This window comes from Pelodiscus sinensis, chromosome 1 (assembly GCF_049634645.1).
Source record: "Pelodiscus sinensis isolate JC-2024 chromosome 1, ASM4963464v1, whole genome shotgun sequence".
NCBI classification, from domain to species: domain Eukaryota; kingdom Metazoa; phylum Chordata; order Testudines; family Trionychidae; genus Pelodiscus; species Pelodiscus sinensis.
This window is the reverse complement of record NC_134711.1, coordinates 44,519,444-44,543,254: the sequence shown is the minus strand read 5'-3', so window position 1 is coordinate 44,543,254 and position 23,811 is coordinate 44,519,444. Positions and strand designations below refer to the sequence as shown.

Sequence of the window (23,811 nt, the reverse complement as noted above, 5' to 3'; positions counted from 1 at the left end):
TTCAAGGAAATCTGTGCAAGCATGCAGATTTTAGAGAACTGAGAAGGGTAATCAGGAAGGGTAGAGGGATGAAGGAGGGACAGAGCCCTACACATCTTCCTTCAGCACAGGAGTCTCTGAAAGGTCTGAAAGTGGCTCACTCATCTCCATGTGATCATCTGAGGAGAATGAGAACATTCAACTAAGATGAGTACAATCTGAAACAATAACTGAGGCATGTGACCCCATCCGTTTAACTCAGTGGGTGTCCCATCCCTCTCCTGAGTAGAGCCTGTGAGATGCATAATTACCTCATTAGGCTTTTTAGGTGGGGATCTGTATATTTCTTTAAAAACTTAAACCAGAATTAAAACAATAAAAAGCTCATTCAAAATGTAGCCACTACAATTATAGCAATTCCGAAAAGAATAAATGCAGAATAATGTGAGTTTCAAACAAGAGAACCTACCTTTGACCTTAATCTACTAACTTCATTATCTATTTCAGAATATCTGTTCTTCAGCTCTCCCTGGAAACTAAACTGGGACACACTCTCCCCATTCTCATATTCCTTCAGTTTCTTCTTAGCTGCTTTTAAAAGTTTCTTCATTCTGCATAGTAAGTATAGTAGAAAGACAAACAGACTTGTTTATGTATTTTTAGACACCATAGCCAATCTCCTCAAATCCAATTTTAATATGTTTGATAGACATAAATCTAAGGAATCATCCTCTCAGTCTCAGAAATCATTCTAAGGGCAAACTTCAACCTGTCCCAATGAGGATGTCTATATGTGTAGCTGTGAGGAATAAGGACCTTTACTCCTTCCCTACCCGAAGCACTGCATGGCAGCCTGGTTTAACATACCTGTTCACTGCACTTTGCAACAGGTGCTCAATTATAAAAGCAAACAACATTTAAACTTTAGCATTATACAAGCAATTTGTGAAGTCAATTGTGTACATTTTTCAGTTAAAGTTTTAACTGTGTAACATTTGCTTGCGGAACTTTAATTTTGTAAACAGAACAAAGGCAAGTTTTGGTTAGTGGATATTTTCTTGAAAGTGCTGAAAATAACTGTACCCATTACATTCTTTTTGTAATTCACTGTTTCTCTTCATTTCTTGATCCAGCCGAACTTCCACTGATCGTTTTAACTCTACCAGCTTCTTCATTTTTTTCCTTTCACTCTCGAACTTTCAAAATGAAAAAAACCATATACAGGTTACTACATATAGTATTCATGGAAGTTTTCATTTACTCTATATGATACATACAGGAAGCAGAATTTTCCATTCCTTACAGAGAAGCTGAAATATATATTTGTTTTAAAATGTTAGTGTTTTAACATAAAAGTCTATTGAACATACATTAATGGCCAATTAGAAAGCAGATACAACTGATGTTAGGTCTTGTTAACCTTATTAATTCACTCTTCATTATTATAAAATACTTATTTCAGTGTTGCTCACATTGTGGTAGGTGATGTCCATATACATATTAAGATAATCTTTGCATCTCCAATTAACTCTCATTGAAGGTGCAGAGTTTTCATTAGCTGCTATTATTCCAGACACAGAAAATCTATTTCATCTCCTTAGTTAAAAATTACATTTTGTCTTGAATCCTTACAGTATGGACTGAAATGAATACACTGCTTTCTTCCCTGTTCTAACTGAAAAAATGGGATCAAATTGCCACAATGGAATTTTTATACTTCCTGAAGTAGTAGTAGTGAGAGATCAAGACCATCGGCCCCAAATCTTGATTATGTAGTGGGATTTCCAGACCAGGGAAGATCTTCTTAGAAATCCATTTCAGAGGAAAAGTTGCCAATTTATGTTTAATTTGGTTGCATCAGAGACTAATGGGTTTAATCTAACAGTAACACAGTGGATTCAGAGAAGGCTACCGCATGACAAACACTTTGTGTTTTCTGGGATTAACAAACTAAAATCTTCCAAATGTGGCACAAGGAGTACCTTCCATCAAAATGGTGCTGGATAGTGGAAGAGTGTGGACTGAGCACGATGTTGCTTTCTGGAAGATTTCTAGCACTAAGATAGACTACTATTACCATCAAGAAGCTAATATGGCTCTCCCAAAACATCCTTTGCCCCTGCAAGGAGCTAAAGACTTAAGCAAATAAGGTTTCTCAATATAAGTTCTTAGTCACTTAGCTACGGCAGAACAAGAAACTGGCTGCCTTCTCCAAGAATTTAAGCCCCTACTTGTAGGCTCAGTTTAGCATTGTTACATTAATCTTACTCATGGTTTATATTTTCAGGCTCTGGTGGGATATATTTGTTGGGGGAGGTCATGATCATGTAAATGGTGCCTTAGATAACATGGACAGTCCCTGGAGGCTTTTGAAGATGAGGGCTGAAATTTGAAGTTTGTTTCGGTATTTATCAATGAATTAATGAGAGGGGAGCATTATGGTGATGTATCTTTGGAGGTCTGTGGCTCTTTAGGCAGGCTGCTATTCTGAACTAATCAATTAAAAAAAAGAGTTTAATTCCTAGCTAAGTATACCCCAATAATCAAGCCTGGAGTGCATAAATGCTTAGTTTGAATCTAAAAGGATTTTTGGTCAACAGTGAATAGGAAAATCATTTTTTGGACAACAAAAAAAACTTGTGCCTAATGAGGTTCCAGTATAACAAGGAGATCAAGTGAACATGTACATCTCTATGATCTGAGGTCAAATAGCCTCAAAGAAGCATGATGATATGGAGGTAGCAAGTTCTTGAAACTTTCTGTCCCTCTGACATTAGTTCTTTCTTGGACCCTCTAGATTCAGTTTCAATCAGCTCTTACTTTTCATCCAGACAGATTCTTGGAGAGCTGGAAAACTACACTGCTTGAATATGATGTGGTACTTGTGATTTTTTTGATCTATGAAGGCATGGCATGACCTGACGGAACTGCAGAACATGTTTGCCTTCTTGGTATTACTGGTTTAACCTCTCTAGTCCAGCACTCTTTGGCCTGGCAACATCCATGGTTCAGCATGGTTTTATTTATCCAGAGTTTCATTTATCATGGCTGTGGCCAAGTTTCCTGCGGTCCCATAAAATTTGTTTATAGCCACCAGTCCTGGATCTCAGTGTTCTGTGCAGTTAGATATAATTTACCCCACCAAGCAATGGAAGTGTTGGTAATGCTGCTAGAAAAAAATCGCTCTTCTATAGTTCGGCAAATTGCTTGGTTCGGCACCAATCAGGTCCCAAAGGTACCTGACTAGAGAGGTTCAACCTGTAGTATCATTAGCCTTAACTGGTTTGCATCATGAGGTAGCAGGCTCTTAAGCTTCTGTTTGATCTATTTTTGAAGGTCAGATACTTGCAGAAACAATTCATGTCTATAGGCAACTGGTTCCAGAGGGAATTGCTCTTACTGCGATATCTACAATATCAAGCAACCTTCCAACTGCCTTCATAACATTTCTAAATTCTTTCTGGTGTTCCACAAGGAAAATATATATGACCTGGCAAGACCTGCCCACTTTTTGTACTTATAGTAGCCTACAGGACACTGGTAGTTTTCTATGCAAGTGTGAAACATTGTGGACTTAGCAAACTATGTTTCTGAGGAAATCAGCATGTGGAATTATGGCAAGGAAATGAAATAAATGGGTAGATGTATTGTGTTATTTATCTGGCTGTGGTGGCATATATGTAGTCTACTGAGGTATTTACTTGCCCAGCAAGCTGGAACTGGAGAGTTTTTAGCTCTACCTGTCAGGGAATGTGCCTCATCTTCCCTCCTGAATGAGGATAAATGCAATGCCATCCTAACAATCCCTCAGTTCTTTTACAATGGAATATGGTGGATCAGGTCTCCAAGGCAAAGGGGATCCTGGCATACATGTGAAGGTGAGTCCTGGCATACAAGTGTGCAACTATATCTCTAAAGGACAATCATTACAGGTATATGCTTTTTTTCCTCCTCTGAATGGTCGTATACACATATTTCATTCAGATGCCTCAAAAGCAGTGCTATTAAGAGGTAAGCCTTGGAGTCTACTTAAATAATGACTGCAATACTCTTTTCCTAAAGTAAGCTGCAGCAGATCTTGAAGCTGTTGTGCTTGCATAATTATCACTGAAGGTACACAAGGAGGGTCAAGTAGCAGCCCTACAGCCCATAGCTCTCAGGAAAGCTACTGAGATAGCTTAAGTTCTTGCTGAATGAGCCAAATCTCTGTGGGGAGAGTTATTTGCTATCTGTTATGTCATTATGATACAGAAAATAATCCATCTGGAAAGTGTCCATGCTGAAACAGCTTGACCTCTTACTTTGTCAGAATACAGAATGAAGAGCCAAACCAAACTGACAACCTAACACATCAGAGTCACTAATACAGAGTTCAGGACCCAAAGTGGTATGTTATCTTTAACGGGAGGAAAACATCTAAACCATCCCTTTTAAAAATCTAGCAACCATTACATCCTTTCAACATTGCTGTTGGCACACACAGTGGAAATGAGTCTCTTCCATTCCTCTCTCTTATTTGCTGCTGGTTCCATTTGCTCTGTGGAGGTATCAACTATTCTGCCCTCTCTGCTAAGAGTTCTTCTTAAGATTTCTCTTGGGTACCTTTGTTTCCTCACACCAGTTGGTTTCTGCTTGACAACTTCATGTGGATGTCTGTGTTGACATTTGAAGTTCATGTCCCAGATCTGTCCCGCATTTCTTTTTGATACTAATGGAAACAAGTTGCTTGTGGTGATTTCTCAGATCTCCACTAGTGATGAAATCTCACCAACTTATATACAGAATCTTTCACAGACAGAGGAGGCACAGCTGGCTTCCAGCCTGATTGCAAGACATACCAGCAAACACAGCTACCTCAGTGAGTCCCTTCCCAATGGCTGCTCTTACTGACTGGGTAAGGGAGCCACTGGTCTGCCATCTGGGCCATGTAGCATCTGCAGTGCAGGAGTTGCTCAATGCATACCATGCCCACACTTGCACTTACCACTTTCAGCTTCAAACACAGCTCCCACTCTAGCCTCAGCCTTCTTATCTTGGAAGACCTCTACTTGGTCTCACTCTTGACTATGTCCCTGACTACAACTCTGATTCACCCTTTACCTTAGGCTTGGGCTTCTGACCCTGGTTCTAAGCTTTACCTTGTTCCTTGATCCAGACTCTAAATTTGCTTTTGTACTGGTGATTGATCTCGGGATCTTCACTTGTGTATTACACACAATGCCACCACAACTACCAGGCAAAGTCCTGCTTTGCAGGCCCAGGGGCAAGTTCACGAAATGAAAGCCCAGGTGAATGCAGTACAGAACTGAAAAGCTGCCCTCCAGGCCCAGGAGCAAACCCAGGCAGTGGCTAAAGTCCCCTTGACTCTCACAGTGATTATATAGGAATCCAAGGTTCCTGTACTGGAAAAGTTCAAGGGGTACTGGATGAAATTCCAGGAATTCTTGAATGAATGTCAAGCCTTGTTTGTAGCATTACCACGCTCACACCCCACTGATTACTCCCTGAGTACGAATCTTGATTAATCAGTTTACTGGACAGACCTGGCATGGGCTTCCCCACTACTGGAGATGTCACTTTTCAAACTTTTTGAGGCAATGGAAGGCATTTTTGACATCCCTAATAAAGATCACACTGCAGAGGCTGTGCTCCAATGCCCTCCAGCTGGAGTCCTGGTCTATCACCAGATACACCACTAAGTTTCGTTGCCAGGCAGCCAACATTTACTGGATGAAAGCTGTATAATGATACCACTTCTGGTAAGAACTCAGTGATTCTATTAAAGATGAATCAGGAGTGACGAGTGGCTCTGTTTCGTCTGTGCATCATACTGATGGCTGACTGAGAATGAGACAAGGAAAATAGTGCATCCCTTGACACTCATCTAGCCATACCTTTCCATCTTATGTGACTCTGAGTAGCCTATCATACACCGAGCCAATGTAGACTGACCAATTTCAACTTCACCTCTCCATCAATGAGAAGAACAGATGCTGGGCTCTAGGACTCTGCCTGTACTATGGGGAATCTTGGCATTTTGTTGTGGAATTACCATCCCACTGAGTCAAGAAATCCCAGAAACTGACTCAAGTAGCAGGGCCAGAGCTGGGTCAGTATATCACTCTGCCATGAACTGCTCTGATGGAATCCAGACCACCTCAGCCAGTGGACCACAACACTTTATCTTTTCTTCAGCACCTGTGACATGCAACCTCCGTTTTGAGGCCCTAAGATTTTAGTGTAACTTCATCAACCAGGAAGTTTACCAGGATTATTGGTACCCTACCCTCCACAAGAACTGAGATAACTGATGAGTTACACTTCTCTTTAGGATTTATCACATCTCAAATGACACTCCAGAGTCATCAGCATCAATGGTCAGCTAGAAGTCATGCAGTTTGGGGTGATCCATGACTTTCGTTAACAAGCCCTTCAGGAATATCTAGAAGAAAACCCACAGATGAGATTTATTCATCCTTCACCTCTCCAGCTGGCACCTCTCTATTCTTCATAGTCAGGAAAGATGGTTATCTTCAACTCTGCATTGACTGCTGGGCACTAAATGAAATCATGGTGCACAAACTGATATCCTCTTCTCTTTTTAATGAGCTCCTGGAGAAACTCCTCTCAGTTCAGTTTCTTATGAAATTGACTTGGGGGGAACATAACTTCTTCAGAATACAGTAAGTGGGATGATTTTGAATATTTGTCTACACTGTCTTGCCTCTGAGATGCTTCTGCTACCTTTCAGCATTTTATGAATGAATATCTTTAGGGATATTCCAGCTCAGTTCATAGTCACCTATTTAGCTGACATTATCATTTTCTCCAAAAATCAAGAGCTTAGATATCTACAATTCTACACTGGTTTAGTCATAACCAACTCTTTCTCAAATCAGAGAAATATGAATGTGAGAACACCACAATAAAGTTTCTGGGTTACGTCATGTCTCTAGCAGGACCCACCATGGACTCCTGCAAGGTAGTGATGATCACAGACATTTCCTTTTTTGAACGTTTCCAGTTCCTATTATTAGTTCTTTTGGGGGGAAGCCCAAGAAAAGACAGACAACTCCTCTTTCTCTAAGGGGAAAAATCCAAGTCCAGGGATCTGTCAAAGAACACTATAGTTTTGGTAGTGAACTGTATGCAGGTGACAGAGTGTTAAGATGAGGGCCCTGGAAGAGAGAAAAGTTTCATTGGCTGTTCCATAAGGTGTTCCTTGAGGCCTAGATCTCTGGAAAATTCTGTTCTTTTCTTGAAAGAATGACTGATACTGCATCTCTCTTTAATGTATCTATCCAAAAGACACCAAGAGATAGCACATGTAGAGAGCACTATTTGAGACAGACACTCCATGATAGGCAGTGCTTAAAGCTCAGTGTGTGCTCATGCCATTGATGCCTAGCATGGAAAACCCAAGTACTACATACTTTAAAAACAAAAAATCATAAATGAAGCCTAGCAACTGGATACTAACAGTTAAGCAACTATATATGAAAAAGGGAACATGTTCTCTCCTCACTGACTATGCAGAGAAACAACGATGAGGTAAACCACAAAGGGCATTCTGATTCAGGCCACACGAAATGAGAAGCAACAGATTATGGGTGCGGTTGCATCCACACCCCAACCAACCATCACCTCAGCAGAGGCTATGAGGAAGCATAGGGTATGTGCACCATTTCACCAGGTACTGCTGCAGAAAACAGTCTGGCTCCTGTGCATCACGCACGCACGCACACACACACACGTCCAGATTTACACCTTAGGCACTCCTAGGCTGAGCATCTTCAGTGCATCCCTGCTAACAGCTAACCTAACTATAGGGGTGCAGACCAATTTGGGGTTCCCCAGAAAAATGGGTGCCTGAACCAAAGCAGGAGCTGCAAAGGGGCAGAAGGCTGACTGGAACTACAGGGACACGGGGAGTGGAAGCCCTGAGCCCCAGCTGGAGCGGCTGGACAGAAGCCCTGAGCCTGGTGCCCAGATCCTATGCAGGAATGGGGGCAAAGGGAGGTGGAAGCTCTGAGCTCTGGCATCCTGACTGGAGCAATGGAGTGGATGCCCCAAGCCCATGTGCCAAGAGTCCCGGCTGCAAATGTGGGGACTGAAGCCTCAAATCACTGCTGTAGCCACGAGTTGGAGGCCCTGAGCCTGGATACCTTGGGTTGAGCTCTGGGGGAGGGCTGAAGCCCTGAGCTTGGCTGCCTAAAGCCCCCCAGGCAGGAACAGGAGTAGGGCAGATGGCAGAAGCTGGCGGGGGTGGGGGAAGAGAGGGGCTGAGCACAACACTGGGACTGCTGCAGCATATAAGTTTTAACCCACTTTTAAGTGTGATGCATGTGTGTGCAGACACTCAAAGAAGAACCATATATTCTGCAAATCTGAATTCCTGGCTATTGAAGAACATTGCCTGGCAAATCTGACCAAAATAGACTCCTTTTATTCTATAAAAATAGTGTTCCCACATAAACACATTTGGAGGAAATTTGGTTATAAACCAAATGGTCTCATTTACAGATGAGCTATAGGCATTACATATGGGGAAGAGGATATAAGCCTCATTAGTCTCAAGAAGAATCCCACTGAGACTGAGGCTGTTTTAAGATCAGTGAAACAGATTGGTAAATATCTTTGAATCTCACTCCTGAAAGATTTTGTCCAGATCCAAATCCAGTATGACGCTATGAAGGATAATCTTAAATAGGAACAAAAATGGAATTGTCCCAATTTAGATGAACAGCTAAGGATGGTGTACATGTCATGCTGAAGAAATATTTTAATGCTGTTTGAGAATAATGAAATCTTTCTAATAATTTTTATTGTTTCACAAGCAATACAGATTCTGGAACAGGTTATCAGAAAACATAGGGCAAGGATCAGGATCAAAACTGATGTTGTTCCAAGGTTTATTACCTTTTGGAAAAAGAACATTTTTACGGTAATTTTTAACAAATTTATCTGTACAGAAAGTAGTATGATAAGGAAAAACTTGTTTTTATTATAAATTAACTACGAAGTATAACTGAGGCAATCATCAAGACTTCCTGGGAGTTTCCTCCAGTCTTACTGCACACAGTGAAGCTGCAAGTTTAGGAAATAAAGGGTTGCTGTGATTCCTCTCCAGAAGAGGTGCACAAAACATACTAGTCAAATCAGAGCTGCGTGACTTTCTTGGCAATCTAATACAAAGAGCATGCACCAAAGATCATAGATATATCCTATTTTGCAGCTTTACTGGCTATAGTATCATCGTATCATATACCACATCATCCCTCAAGAGAAACCACATTTTTCAAATTTTTAAGAGGTTCTCAGCCTTCTGTTATAAACCTGCCAGTTTGGCCTCCCAGATCATAGGTCACGATAAGCATGAATTTTACAGGATACGAAGAAGAGTGAAATAAAATGAAAATGTACAATACAAATTATTTGGGTATTTTGTTGACTTACTTGTTCCAACATCTCAGCCTTCTCCCTGTCAAGCTGAGATAGACGAACTCCAAGTTTGGATCTTGACTTCAATTCTTCCTCCCACATATTATGTGTATCTTTTGCAGACATTGACAACATGGTTTGCTTTTGGACCTACAGAGTAAGCAACATGTAACAAAGAAATGAAAAGATTATTGTCGTGCTGGAAGTTATAGAAATTTAAGTCATACATGAAGGCCCTAACTATCAGTACCAGTCTATTTATGGGCTATTTTTTCTCTTAAGAAGCCCATCCAACAATCTGTAACAAGAGGACTGTCTTGTTACTTATGACCAGGAAGTAGCAACAAAGTAATTAGAGGAATAAACTCACAGGGGCCCAACTCCAACTCAACTCTCCATAATGAGGTCTTCCACAGCTGAAGATCACATGAAGTACACAGTTAACTCAAGAAAGAAAACTAAGAGCAATACTGGAGAACCGATTAACTGAAATGACATGCCATATTATATACTTGGCGGAAACTCAGAAGTTGAAATTTCTCTAAATCTCATAAAGGCAGCCATTGATGATTACAGGCGAACATTAAAAACCTCTCACTCCAACTATCTCACAAATTTTGATATTATATATAGATTTCCTGTCAGCCTTACACAGACTTACAAGACTTCTGCTAGCGGTTGTATTAAACAAAGTTAAACTGATACAGCCTGGTAAAATTATTGATATGCTTGACCATGTTGTAAACTTACAAATTTCTTGTATGTGGCCCTTTCACTTGGTAATAATGATTATGCTTTCTGGGAGAAATTCCTTATGTAGTGGGCTTCCACAACAATTCCTGATCCAATTAGAGATAAAAAGCTTTGTAGCTCTGTGGCCTACAAGAACATAAGAATAGCCATACTGGGTCAGACCAAAGGTCCACCTAGCCCAGTATCCTGTCTGCCGACAGTGGCCAATACCAGGTGCCCCAGAGGGAGGGATCACAACAGGTAATCTTCACGTGATCCCTCCCTTGTCTCCCACTTCCAGAGAAACAGAGGCTAGAGACACCATTCCTACCCATCCTCGCTAATAGCCATTGATGGACCTAACCTCCATGAATCTATCTAGCACTTTTTTGAACCCTGTTAAAGTTCTAGCCTTCATCGCATTCTCTGGCAAGGAGTTCCACAGGCTGACTCAACAAATTCTGGCATAATTTGTTGAGTCCCTCTGCATGTTCTTGGGTACCCACTTCCATACTCCAAAATTATGGAATAGATAAAAATAATGGTACATAATTTGCACTTACCATTAATTCAATGATCTCAAAATAATTAATAAACAATTATTTTGGCCTCAACCTGCTTTGAGGTATGAAAGAACTATTCCCATTAGCACAGACTAGCATATTCAATCCACAACTGAGCCAAAAACAGAATGTAAGTTTCCCCAGTTCCACTTTGTGTCTTATTTACATAAGCATTTCTTCCTTTCAAGCCACAAAACATGCTATGCATGAAACTGCTCATGTAGGTGAAAACATCATGTTTGTTTGCTGGGGCCTCATAGACTTTAAAGTCAGAAGGGAACACCCTGGGCATCTAGTATGACCTCCTGAACATTGCAGGCCACACAAGTTCACCCTCCCACCTTAGGAAAAAAAAAAAAAAAAGGTTAAACCAGGGGTTCATAGAATCATAGAATACTAGGACTGGAAGGGACCTTGAGAAGTCATCGAGTCCAGTCCCCTGCCCTCATGACAGGACCAAATACTGTCTAGACCATCCCTGATAGACATTTATCTAACCTACCCTTAAATATCTCCAGAGATGGGGATTCCACAACCTCCCTGTGCAATTTATTCCAGTGTCTGACCACCCTGACTGTTAGGAACTTTTTCCTAATGTCCAACCTAAACCTCCCTTGCTGCAGTTTAAGCCCATTGCTTCTTGTTCTATCCTCAGAGGCCAAGATGAACAAGTTTTCTCCTTCCTTCTTATGACACCCTTTTAGATATCTGAAAATTGCTATCATGTTCCCCCTCAATCTTCTCTTTTCTAAACTAAACAAACCCAATTCCTTCAGCCTTCCCTCATAGGTCATGTTCTCTAGACCTTTAATCATTCTCGTTGCTCTTTTCTGGACCTTCTCCAATTTTTCCACATCTTTCTTGAAATGCGGTGCTCAGAACTGGACACAATACTCCAATTGAGGCCTAACCAGCGCAGAGTAGAGGAGAAGAATGACTTCTTGTGTCTTGCTCACAACAAACTTGTTAATTCATCCCAGAATCATGTTTGCTTTTTTTGCAACAGCATCACACTGCTGACTCATACTTAACTTGTGGTCCACTATAACCCCTAGATCCCTTTCTGCCGTACTCCTTCCCTGACCATCGCTTCCCATTCTGTATGTGTGAAACTGATTGTTCCTTCCTAAGTGGAGCACTTTGCATTTATCTTTATTAAACTTCATCCTATTTATCTCAGACCATTTCTCCAATTTGTCCAGGTCATTTTGAATTATGACCCTATCCTCCAGATTAGTCGCAATCCCTCCCAGCTTGGTATCATCTGCAAACTTAATAAGCATACTTTCTATGCCAATATCTAAATCGTTGATGAAGATATTGAACAGAGCCGGTCCCAAAACAGACCCCCATGGAACCCCACTTGTTATGCCTTTCCAGCAGGATTGTGAACCATTAATAACTACTCTCTGAGTACGGTTATCCAGCCAGTTATGCACCCACCTTATAGTAGCCCCATCTAAGTTGTATTTACCTAGTTTATTGATAAGAATATCATGCGAGACCGTATCAAACGCCTTACTAAAGTCTAGGTATACCACATCCACTGCTTCTCCCTTATCCACAAGACTTGTTATCCTATTAAAGAAAGCTATCAGATTGGTTTGACATGATTTGTTCTTTACATATCCATGCTGGCTGTTCCCTATCACCTTGCCACTTTCCAAGTGTTTACAGATGATTTCCTTAATTACTTGCTCCATTATCTTCCCTGGCACAGAAGTTAAACTAATTGGTCTGTAGTTTCCTGGATTGTTCTTATTTCCCTTTTTATGGATGGGCACTATATTTGCCCTTTTCCAGTCCTCTGGAATCTCTCCTGTCTCCCATGATTTTCCAAAGATGATAGAGGAGGTATCTGAGCCTCTAGCTATCAGCTCTTTGAGTATTCTAGGATGCATTTCATCAGGCCCTGGTGACTTGCAGGCATCTAACTTTTATAAGGGTATGTCTACACTACAAAGTTAATTCAAACTAACAAACGTTAGTTTCGAATTAACTTTGATAAGCGCTACACAGGCAAACCGCTAGTTTGAACTTAATTCGAACTAGTGGAGTGCTTAATTCGAACTAGATAAACCTCATTCTACGAGGACTAACGCTGAGTTCGAATGAAGTAGTTCGAATTAAGGGCTGTGTAGCCACTTAATTCGAACTAGTGGGAGGCTAGCCCTTCCCAGCTTTCCCTGGTGGCCACTCTGGGCACCACCAGGGAAACTCTTCTGCCCCCCTCCTGTCCCCGGAACCCTTAAAGGGGCACAGGCTGGCTACGGTGCCCATGCTAGGTACAAGCCTGCCAGCACCCAGCCAGCAGACCCTGCACCTGGCACAGCACGAGCCAACCACCCGCTGCCACCCAACCCTCCGCCTCTTCCTGGGACCAGGCTGGCGGCTCCCAGGCTCCTGCCTGGTCTAGTGCGGACATCGTGGACCTCATCCACGACCTCCGCACTAGGCACAGGAAAGTGGCTGTCTAGGGCAGGAGAGCTGCCAGCCTGGCCACCCAGGAGCAGGTGTGCATGAAAATCAAGGTGGTCCAGTGACACACCCGACCCTAAGCCCTGAGCTTAGCACGGCCATACTGGGTCAGACCAAAGGTCCATCTAGCCCAGTAGCCTGTCTGCCGACAGCAGCCAACACCAGCTACCCCGGAGGGGATGGACCGAAGACAATGACCAAGCCATTTGTCTCGTGCCATCCATCTCCAGCCTTCCAAAACAGAGGCCACGGACACCATTTCTATCCCCTGGCTAATAGCACTCCATGAACCCAGCCTCCATGAATTTATCTAACTTCTCTTTAAACTCTGTTCTAGTTGTAGCCTTCACAGCCTCCTGCAGCAAGGAGTTCCACAGGTTGACTATTTGCTTTGTGAAGAAGAACTTTCTGTTATTAGTTTGAAGCCTGCTACCCATTCATTTCATTTGGTGTCCTCTAGTCCTTCTATTATGGGAACTAATGAAGAACTTTTCTTTATGCACCCTCTCCACACCACTCATGCTTTTATTGACCTTTATCATATGCCCCCTCAGTCTCCTCTTTTCTAAGCTGAAAAGTCCCAGTCTCTTTAGCCTCTTTTCATATGGGACCTGTTCCAAACCCCTGATCATTTTAGTTGCCCTCCCCTCTCCCACCCTCTCTCTTTCCCTCTCCCACCCTCTCTCTTTCCCTCTCCCACCTCCTTTTCCCAGTCTCCCCGAGTTTTGTTCAATAAAGAGAGTTTCTATTTTTGAACACACGTGTCCTTTATTTTGTACATCAGGAAGGGGGACTAGGGAGGGGTAAGTGGAAGGAGGTGAGGGATGAATGGGGTACGAGCCCCCGATGGGGAGGACTGGGATGGCTCTGCGGGCTCCTCTCCTGCAGCCCTCCGATTGACCCCCCCTCCCCCGGATGGCAGCCTGAAGCAAGTGCAGCCGGGCTGATGGCTGAGTGCTGTGATGTGCCCAGTGTGGGTACTCTGGGCAATCCAAGCCAGGACTGCTTTGCAAGCGGGGCACCCCTGAGAACTGTGTGTCCGGGGTGGGGGTCGGGACCCTTTAAGCACAGCCCTCGGCTAGCCTGAGACAGCAGCTCCACGCTCTAAGTCCTAATCTGATGCCCTGCCGGCACTGCTTCCGGCCATCCTTAACCTCGGTTCAGGGTCCACTCAATGTGGACATGCTAGTTCGAATTAACAAAACGCTAATTCGAACTAGTTTTTAGGTCTAGATGCACTAGTTTGAATTAGCTTAGTTCGAATTAACTAATTCGAATTAAGTTAGTTCGAATTAGTGCTGTAGTGTAGACATACCCTCAGTGATTTTTAACTTGTTCTTTTTTTATTTTATCTTCTAAAATTACCCTCTTTCCACTAAAATTCCTACAAACTTCTCGGTAAAGACCGAAACAAAGAAGTCATTGAGCATCTCTGCCATTTCCAAGTTTCCTGTTACTGTTTCTCCCTCTTCACTGACCAGTGGGCCTACCCTCTGCTTGGTCTTCCTCTTGCTTCTAATGGATTTATAAAATGTCTTCTTGTTTCCCTTTATTCCCGTAGCTAGTTTGAACTCATTCTGTGCCTTTGCCTTTCTAATCTTGCCCCTGCATTCCTGTGCTGTTTGCCTATATTCATCCTTTGTAATTTGTCCTACTTTCCATTTTTTACATGACACCTTTTTTATTTTTAGATCATTCAAGATCTCGTGGTTAAGCTAAGGTGGTCTTTTGCCATATTTTCTATCTTTCCGACACATCAGAATAGCTTGCTTTTGGGCCCTTAACAATGTCCCTTTGAAAAACTGCCAACTCTCCTCAGTTGTTTTTCCTCTCAATCTCGATTCTCATGGGACCTTACCTATCAGCTCTCTGAGCTTACCAAAATCCGCCTTCCCAAAATCCATTGTCTCTATTTTGCTGTTCTCCCTTCTACCCTTCCTTAGAATTGTGAACTCTATGATTTCACAATCACTTTCACACAACCTGCCTTCCACTTTCAAATTCTCAACCAGTTCCTCCCTATTTGTTAGGATCAAATCTAGAACAGCTTTCTCCCTGGTAGCTTTCTCAACCTTCTGAAATGAAGTCCAACTTTTTGATACTGCAACCCCCTAAAATGCTCATTGAATTTGTATGACATCCCTCCCCCATCAAAGTTGAAAGCAAAAAGAAAGAAAATAAAAAAGCCCCACTCGCTCTTGACTCACCCCTCCTGCAGTCACTGTGCAGCAGGGAAGCTGCCGGCGCCATGCTCTTCCTCCGGGGCTGACACTCCCTCCCGCAGTGTGCCCGCATGCTACACAGCTGTGGGAGGAAAGCACACTTCCGGAATTCCCGGAAGTGGCGTGAAGGACCCTGGGGAAGCCAGCAGCTGCAACCCCCCTGTAAGTAGGTCGCGACCGCCCTGGGTCTTTGAGAAACGCTGGGTTAAACCCATAATATGGCTCTTAAGAAACATACAAAGAAGTGATTACTAGGACACTTTGGTCTATAATAAGGTTTCCAATGCAAATTCCTCTAGGTACCTTGCAATTCCTCCCATCCATATAGAGCCTCCCAAACCAAAACACAGTTATTTAATTCCTGCCTAAAACCAGGATCATTTATAATAGTTTGAAGAGGAGATAAATTAAACAATTCATATGGCCTTAAGTTTTACCTGCTGATTTAGCTGTTCTTCTAAATTGATTTTTGCTGTCTGTAAGCCTGTTATCAAGTCTTCTAGGCGATTATGAACCTATACAAACATAAAAAAAAATCAGATCTGTAACTTTCCACATTTAAGTTCAGATCTAATTAAAAAAGAAAAGTGGTATAAAGAAACAAATGATATTTTTAGGGCACCCAGAATATTCAAAGAATATTTTCCTTTTTATTACATACCAGTCATATTTTTTTCTTTAAGTGCTTTCTCATATCAATTCCAGTTGGGTGTGCAGCTGTAAGAATTTTTCCCCTAGCAGCTACCCGTTGTGTAGGTAGCAAAGCCCCCTGGAGTATGTTGGTATGGCGCACTATATATGATCCTGTTCAATCAGCCTATCTTCAGTTCCTTCCTCTCACTCAGAAAGGGCTTCAGAGACCTCAGAGAAATCCAGGGATACTTTGCCAGGTTCAGCACAGGATACTACAGTGCCCTTATGGCCTCTGCACTGACACTTTTAGATTCTGAACCTTTCATCAGGCTCAAGGCAGTCCTTGCTCATACCCACCATGGTTATACATCCACCTCCCAGACACGTAACAGCTTTGGTGCCAACTCTGCATGCCCTGTCACTCTGTGCCACCCTGGGGCTATGTGAAACCTTAGTTCTGCAAGAGCCACACAGTGAGACTCAAGGGCAGCTACAGACAGTCCCACCAGTGGCCTCCTCCTCAGTCTCCCCAAACAAGGTGATGGCTGGAACTTTGGCATTGGGACTACCATCAATGGACTACAGGGCTCTGAGGGACCTATTATATGAGGTGACCAAAAACATGAAGATCCAAATGGAGGTGCGCATAAAAACAGAGGATCCAATGGTTGATATCTTGGTGCCAGATGTCCACTGCAGGATAGCACTTTCTCTGATTAAGACTGTCTAATCTAATTGTCGTGTCCATTGTCGACACCCATCTCTCCTCCCTTATAGCCAAGGGAATGGAGTGAAAATATTTTGTGACCACAAAAGCGTATGAATATCTCTGTACCCACCCACAGCTGTGCTCACTGGTCATCAAGGTGGTCAACAACAAGGCACGAGAGGCCAAATGCCTGGACTTATCTGGTCACAAAGTTTATTTGATCAGGGGACCGATTCTCAGGAATGCAAACCAACTGGTGATCCTGAGTAGATACAGCTAGAACTCCTGGGTTCAGTCCTGAAATTTAAGGAAGCCCTTCCATCGGAGTCATGCACCAAGTTCATGGCACTGCCAGAAGGTAGCAAGGTGGTTGCCCATATGTCCCTGTAGGCTTCTCTCCATGTAGCAGTCTCTGCTGGGTCGGTGCTGTTCTTGGGAGTTGCTATGCACCACACTTCAAGCCACAGTCCTCCCAACAATGGTCACACCCTCCAAGACCACAACAGGACTATTTGCATAGGAACAGTAGATACAGCAGACAGAATCCATCCTGTGACTCTTCCGGACATTGCCAGCACCAACCTCAACTTTCTTGGGGATCCAACAACTCTTTTGAAGGTGCGCTCAATGACAGAATACTGGATCTTTCTCCTCCCTTTCTGGACTGTTCATTCCTTTGTGCATGATCTCAAACTACCTTAGATCAATGGGTACTCCTCAGGGTAGAAGTGGGATATTCTATCCAGTTCTACTCATTCCTCGTTCCACCCCCGTACCTGTCCCTCTTCAAGGGCCCTCTTCATGAGCATCTTCTGATACAAGAGGCTCCTGACCTTATGTATGTGATCCCACATGCCAGATTAAGATTCAGGCCCATCCACTAGTGACTCACAACATTATATCTGCCAACCCATGACAGCCTGGACACGGTGGTGATGATTTCTCCCTACATGCTCAAGTTGCTCCACTGGTGGCTGGACATGTAGAAGGTGTGTGTGTGGGGGGGTGCACCTAGGCATTATAATAACCCAGGGACTGTTGAAACTGGAGATTTCCCTCCACATCCAAGTCAGACAACTCAGAGCGGTCCACCTCATGTGCCAAGCTTTCTCCTCTCATTTCCAAAGCAGATGTGCAGTATAACAGATGGACAATATGTTCACCGTATTTTATATCAACAAACAAGATAGCACGTGATCACCCACACTCCAGTTGTGGGAAGCCCTCCAGCAATGGGAGTTCTGCAGAGCCTACTCCATCCACCTAAATGGTTTATATCTTCTAGGGGCTCAGGGCTGGAAGCTGTGCCCAGGGAAGTGGCTGCCCCAGGTTGCTTCTTGCAGGGCTGGCTGTGAGTCCCCACCTGGGGCAGAGGGAAGCTGCTGCCAGTGCCCAGGATTTGCAGGGAGAGAGGTACTGGGGATGAAGCAGTGACATGTGGGAAGTGGGAGGGGGGAAGCCAACACAGAGCTGCGGGGGAGCAGGGGGAGGGGGAGAGGAGAGAGCCCTGAGAGGCGGAAGAGAGGTGCAGGAGGGAGGAAAGAGATATTCAGGGGGCCCCAGCCTCAGGAACAGCTGCACCACAGCCCAGCTCTAGCTTTGGGTAGCCACTACGTGGCCCTGGCCACAGCTTCCAGCCCTGAACCCTTAGAAGATATAAACTCTTTAGATGGATGAAGTAGGCTATGTGGAACTCCCATCGCTGGAGGGTTTCCCACAGCTGTGCTTGGGGTCTCTGTGCTGGAAGAGTATCTTGCGGAGTGGCATCACAGTGGCACACAGCTGAACAAGCACACATGACCTCATTATTGGTGTGAAAGACAAACTCACTCTGCTCGTGGATGAAAAATCTTAGCGGAAACACTGTCCATTACATATAAAATCTCTTCCACAGTATGCCCAGGAAAAGTTTAATGGTATCTTCTTCCCACCCCCCAAACTACTTCTCACTGATTCCAGTGATAGAATCTTCTCCCATAATTGAAACAGACTGTGAATATAGAGACTAATTCTTCTTGGAATAGCTTGTTTCTGCTAGCATTTCTTCTCAATTTACAAATAGTCCAAAACAGGGAGCTATACAACTTTGTGACAAAAGGTCTATCTTTGAGGAAGAAGTATCATATATATAAAAGCCCAATGTCTGTGGCTCTGTCACGCTGTAATGCCTCTGTAATGCTGTAATGTTCTCTGTTGCTTCTGAGCGGCGCCTGTGCCTCTATAAAGTTTTCTGCTGCCTCTGAGCGGCGCGTGGCATTGATCAGTAGACGGAGAGGAGCATTGAGCGCCGTGTGACGGGGCAGGATCACCCCACGGTGGCGAGGGCGATCCACCCTGCACTCAAGCAGCACCGATCCCCGTGCTGCATAGGGATCACGGAGCCCAAACAGCTGTTTGTGCTGCTTGCTCCCGCGCGGCGGCCAGGTTGAGTGGCACAGAAGTCAGCGGAGCACTATGGCGGGAGGCGGAGGGGGACGGGGCAGTGACGTACACGGCCAAGGGGTGGGGCCTGGACGAGCGTGCCTCTCTGACGTCAAGAAAGAGTGCCAGATTCAAAAGGAGGAAAGCGGAGGAGACAAAGAGGAAGCGGAGGAGATAGAGAGGAGGCAGAGAGGAGAGCGGAAGAGACAGAGGGGAGGTGGAGGAGAGCGGAGGAGACAGAGGAGGCGGAGGAGGCGGAGGAGAGCGGAGGAGACAGAGAGGAAAGCTGAGGAGAACGAGAGGAAAGCAGAGAGGAGGCGGAGAGAGAGAGATAGAGAGAGCAAGAGGCAGGAGGGGGAGAAGAGAAAGAGAGAGATGGAGAGAGAGGCAGGAGGCAGACGAAAGCTGAGAGAGAGGGAGGGGGAGGCAGCAGGAGGAGGTGAGAGAGAGAGAGACGGAGCGAGAGACCGGATGCTCAGGAGAGAAGACCAAGATAGAAAGGGAATAGGACGTGGAAGAGAGATCCGAGGGCAGGGCGAAGAGGTGGGGCAGGGAGACACTCGATCCCCACGAAGACACACCTGTCTTATGATTTCCAGGTTCCTTGAAAAATCCTGTCTTATGATGGGCTATTGGCAAGTATGGTAAAATTATCCTATAAAACAATGTATCTTAAACAAGAAAAATGTATCAAACAAAAGGATACCTGTAAAGTCAAAATCTCATAAAAAATATTGCAAATGGTACCACAAGGATCCAACTTTGTTGTTTATTGCACGTCACTAAATACAGTATTAGGAAACAAATGGTAAAGCAGCTATACCCAGCAAAACCAACCTCTTCTTATTAAATCAGCTAACAACCTAAAAATGATTTTTCTTTTCTATTCATGTGTTATTTATCTATTAATTGCATATGTATACCTTTTGAGTTCTTTAAAAATCCTACTCATGAAATCATTAAAATCTGAGAAGCTGACATATAATACAGGAGATATAATTCTATTCATAGGTTCTGATTATATAACTTAGCATCATCAAACTAGTGCTGGAAGTATTGTGTCATCAAAATCCCAAGGGAATTTCAATTGGTTAGCTTGTTAAATGTTTTTAACTATATTCATGTTTAATTAATGAATGTTTGAAAACTTTTCTGATTTAAAGTCTTAGACATTCGCATTAGTATTAATAATAAAATATATCAAATTGAAACTAATAAATAGTCAAATTTATTATAATAATGCAGTCTCAAAATTCTCCAACACCAAAAACCTAGCTATATTAGACTGGGATTTTCATAAGGGCATGGCTCCATCAAAATTGAGAATCTATTTCCCTTACGCTCATTTACAATTCCCAGCTTTAATGAACAGATGCAATAAACTCACAAGAAAGTTAAGCCTGTGGGTGACTTACGGAAGCAGAATCCTGCAGATCTTTCTGAAGTACCTCAATTCTGCTTGTTTGCTGTTTGGTTGTAGCTTCTAGTCTGGCATTTTCAATTTCAAGTCTTAAAAGCAAATATACTTTTTAATATGTAACAATAAATTTTCTGGACAAGTCTCTAAAACCATAAGAGCAAAAAAAACTTTAAAATTGCTTTGAAATAATCATTTACATAAGAAGTTAATGATCTAAACCTCATTTAAAAATTGCATTTAGTATTTAATTCTTCCTATTGTTGTTGAAGAATTCTTTAATTCTTCAACAATCTTCCTATTTCTGGCCATATTTTAAAAATAAAGCCTGGTTTCAACATATTGGCCATTTTCTTACCTTTGTATATGTTCTTCCAGTTGTTTTATAGCATTATTTGTTCCAGAGGATGCTATTAGAAGGTCTTGCAATTTCTGTGAAGAAGCATTCACTTCTCGTTCCTTACCGTCCAATGCATTCTTCAAATCATGAACATGTCGTTCAGACTGAATATACTGATCTTCTGATTCTTGAAGCTGTAAACAAATCGAATTGAAGATAACTGACATTTAAATCACTGTGGAATTTCAGATGAAAATTCAACTTCGTGTACATACACATTTATTTTAAATAAATCCCTGGCCCATTTCCTTTATATTCTGTCCAGATCTGAAAGCCTTATCCATGCCTTACCTTCTTCCTCAGTTATTACTGCAACATTCTCCAAACTGACCTTACCAGACCCATATTGCACCTCTCCAATTTGTCCCATAACCTAATTCCTTAAAAAAGGGAAACTGTCATTGGTCCTGTTCTCCTTGCCTGCAAAGAGCACTTTGGAACTGGCTGGAGAGAAGCTAGATTTTAGCACAAATATGCATCTCTTTCTCGCTTCCAGAGCTACCTGTACTTCCAAGACTAGAAGTGTGGTAAAGAGGACTGAAGATACATGTGAAATGAACTTCCAAAGCTGCCCCATTTCTCCACACCTCAGTCTGAGGCAGAGCCAGAGTACTTATTGCTATGAGGACAGACATCTTGCAGAACATTTTTCTTGAGTGCTTAGAGAAGCAAAATTCATGTTATAAACCAGAACCCAACTGAACTATCCAATTACTTTACATTTAAAGAAAAAATATGAAAATTTTAAAAGGCCAATTTTGTGGTCTCTCATTTTGTTCCAAGTCGTTAGCATGACCATAATGGTGAAAATAAAGTTACTATTAGAGGACAAGGTATTACCTTCCCTCATAAGATTAAAATCAAAGAAAGGTGTACCTGTTTGACCACAAGGTGACTGTTGTGACAAACCATCAACAAAACAGCAGCAACAGAAATCAGCTTTTGATTATATGTGACAAAGACAGACAGTAGATATACTTATATTTGAAATATGCTATTATTATCTTTGAAACAGACTCCTAGAGAGAAAGATTCCATTTAGTTTCATGAATTACTTGGGACATTCCTAATATCCATTTGTGTATAAGAGTAAATTAATTTAAGAATACAAATGTATTGCTATTATTCTCAAAATAAGCAGAACAGGTCATGTTTTTTACCATTTGTACAATCAATGAACCAACCACCGATTTGCCACTGTATGAAGTGAATAGATTTTGTATACCTTGGTTTTAATCTTGTCTATTTCCTTTTGCAAATGTAGTTTGTCCTCTTCCAGGTCATTACGATAACGTGTTGTAACCTCAAGTGAAGCTTCTGACATTGATTGCTTTTTAAGAGCATCAGCAAGTTCTTGCTGCAGTTGTCTTACTGTACTCTAATGAAATATATTTAGGACAATATTAAAAATTGCTATAAACTTAGTATGAAGAATCCAGACCAGGATTTAAATATATTATTTGATTTGTTAGGTTATATAGCTCAATTGATCTATTCAGGAGCGCATCAAATGGTAAACAATTACATCTGCTCGTGATGCACCTAAATAGCTGTAAGCTTCCTCCTACCTGACCATCGTCAATCCAAGATAGTTGGACAGCTGGTGCCAATGAATATAGATTGCCATTCCTAGAGAGTTTAAATGTTTTAGATTGTTCAGGATGTTTATGGAGTGTCTTTGGCTTGTGGTAATGTAAAAAGAAAGGGTTTTGGTCGTTCCAGTGATGTAAGAAAGGACTTATACATAACGTTTTCAATGTTAATTCTGGTTTTGTTTTGTTTTTTTAAAGACATACCAAAATACAGGTTTCTCCATTTAGGCATAAAAGACACAGTTTGAATGAGTGCATAATTAGGATATTTAGCGCTTAATTTATTTTTTTAAACCAGATACCAATCTTTATTTTCTTCCTTACCAGGACATTGAGATTGTTCACAAATTTTCTGAGCAATTAGTGACCTCGTTGGTTATAAAAAACATGAGTCATCACTTCATATTCACAATCCCTTCACTATTCCTTTCTCTAGGTTTCCCAGTCCACTAAAGAAAAAAGCTTCACATTTTAAAATTCTCCTGAGGTTTCCACAAAAAAAAGAGTGTGTCATATCAAAATCTTCTAATTTTTCTACCAGCTTATTTTAGAACAATATAGCCCCTTTCCACACGGACATATTGTACTTAAAATCTGGGTAACTCAGGTTATTCTTAGCATCTCCTGATGGAATCTATTATTTTAACTTAGCATTTAAGACCTATAAAAAAGACTCCAGGATAAAGTGGCTAACTGCCCTGCTGTGATTTTTTTTCTTTTAAGTAACCTTGACAAATTAGTCATTAAGTAGGACTTAAACACCTTAAACACCTGACCATTTCAGAATTTCTGGCATCTTAATACATAAAGGTAAATGCAATTTCAGAGTATCAATAACTTCCTAGAAGCAGGAAACTTAGGGCAGAAATCTACCTAAGAATGGCTGCCATTCAAGGTTTATTTTCAAAAAGACAAGAGATAGGAGAAAATGTCTGAAAGAACATTGCCAACTTAAAAATAACAACTCTGGAAAATTTTCATGTAATCTTCTTATGCATAGCACGTAAAAAGACTACAACAGAAAGAGAATACAGGATAAAAGTAGTTCTCTCAAAGATTGTTTGTTTACTTTAAGTGTAGTTCACCCCACTACGGATGGCCAACATATGGCTTTTGCATCACTTAAATTCCAATTCTGAGGGCTTAAATAGGATCTCAGATGTACACAGACTTTTGCTGGCTTCTGCTCAGAAATAATTTTCTCTCCTGTGCATTTACAAGCAC

At 42.1% G+C, this 23,811-nt stretch overlaps 1 protein-coding gene across 16 annotated transcripts in view; it reads right to left on the bottom strand.

The window, feature by feature from the left end:
* The window catches only part of ANKRD7 (ankyrin repeat domain 7), a 177,643-nt gene that overhangs the window by 37,380 nt on the left and 116,452 nt on the right, over positions 1 to 23,811 (bottom strand). For 15 of the 16 annotated variants that reach the window (XR_012903781.1, XR_012903785.1, XR_012903776.1 and 12 more), the window contains 7 exons: positions 22,221 to 22,373; positions 20,954 to 21,129; positions 20,594 to 20,687; positions 15,853 to 15,930; positions 9,436 to 9,570; positions 1,063 to 1,175; positions 449 to 590 (listed from right to left, as the gene is read on the bottom strand). Coding sequence is in view for 12 of the 16 variants with exons in the window: in XM_075929145.1 (XP_075785260.1) it covers positions 449 to 590; positions 1,063 to 1,175; positions 9,436 to 9,570; positions 15,853 to 15,930; positions 20,594 to 20,687; positions 20,954 to 21,129; positions 22,221 to 22,373 (891 nt within the window). In the remaining 4 variants the exon portion in view is untranslated. Of the gene's footprint in view, positions 1 to 448; positions 591 to 1,062; positions 1,176 to 9,435; positions 9,571 to 15,852; positions 15,931 to 20,593; positions 20,688 to 20,953; positions 21,130 to 22,220; positions 22,374 to 23,811 lie in introns of those variants that run through there. The other variant, XM_075929155.1, reaches the window with a different exon arrangement.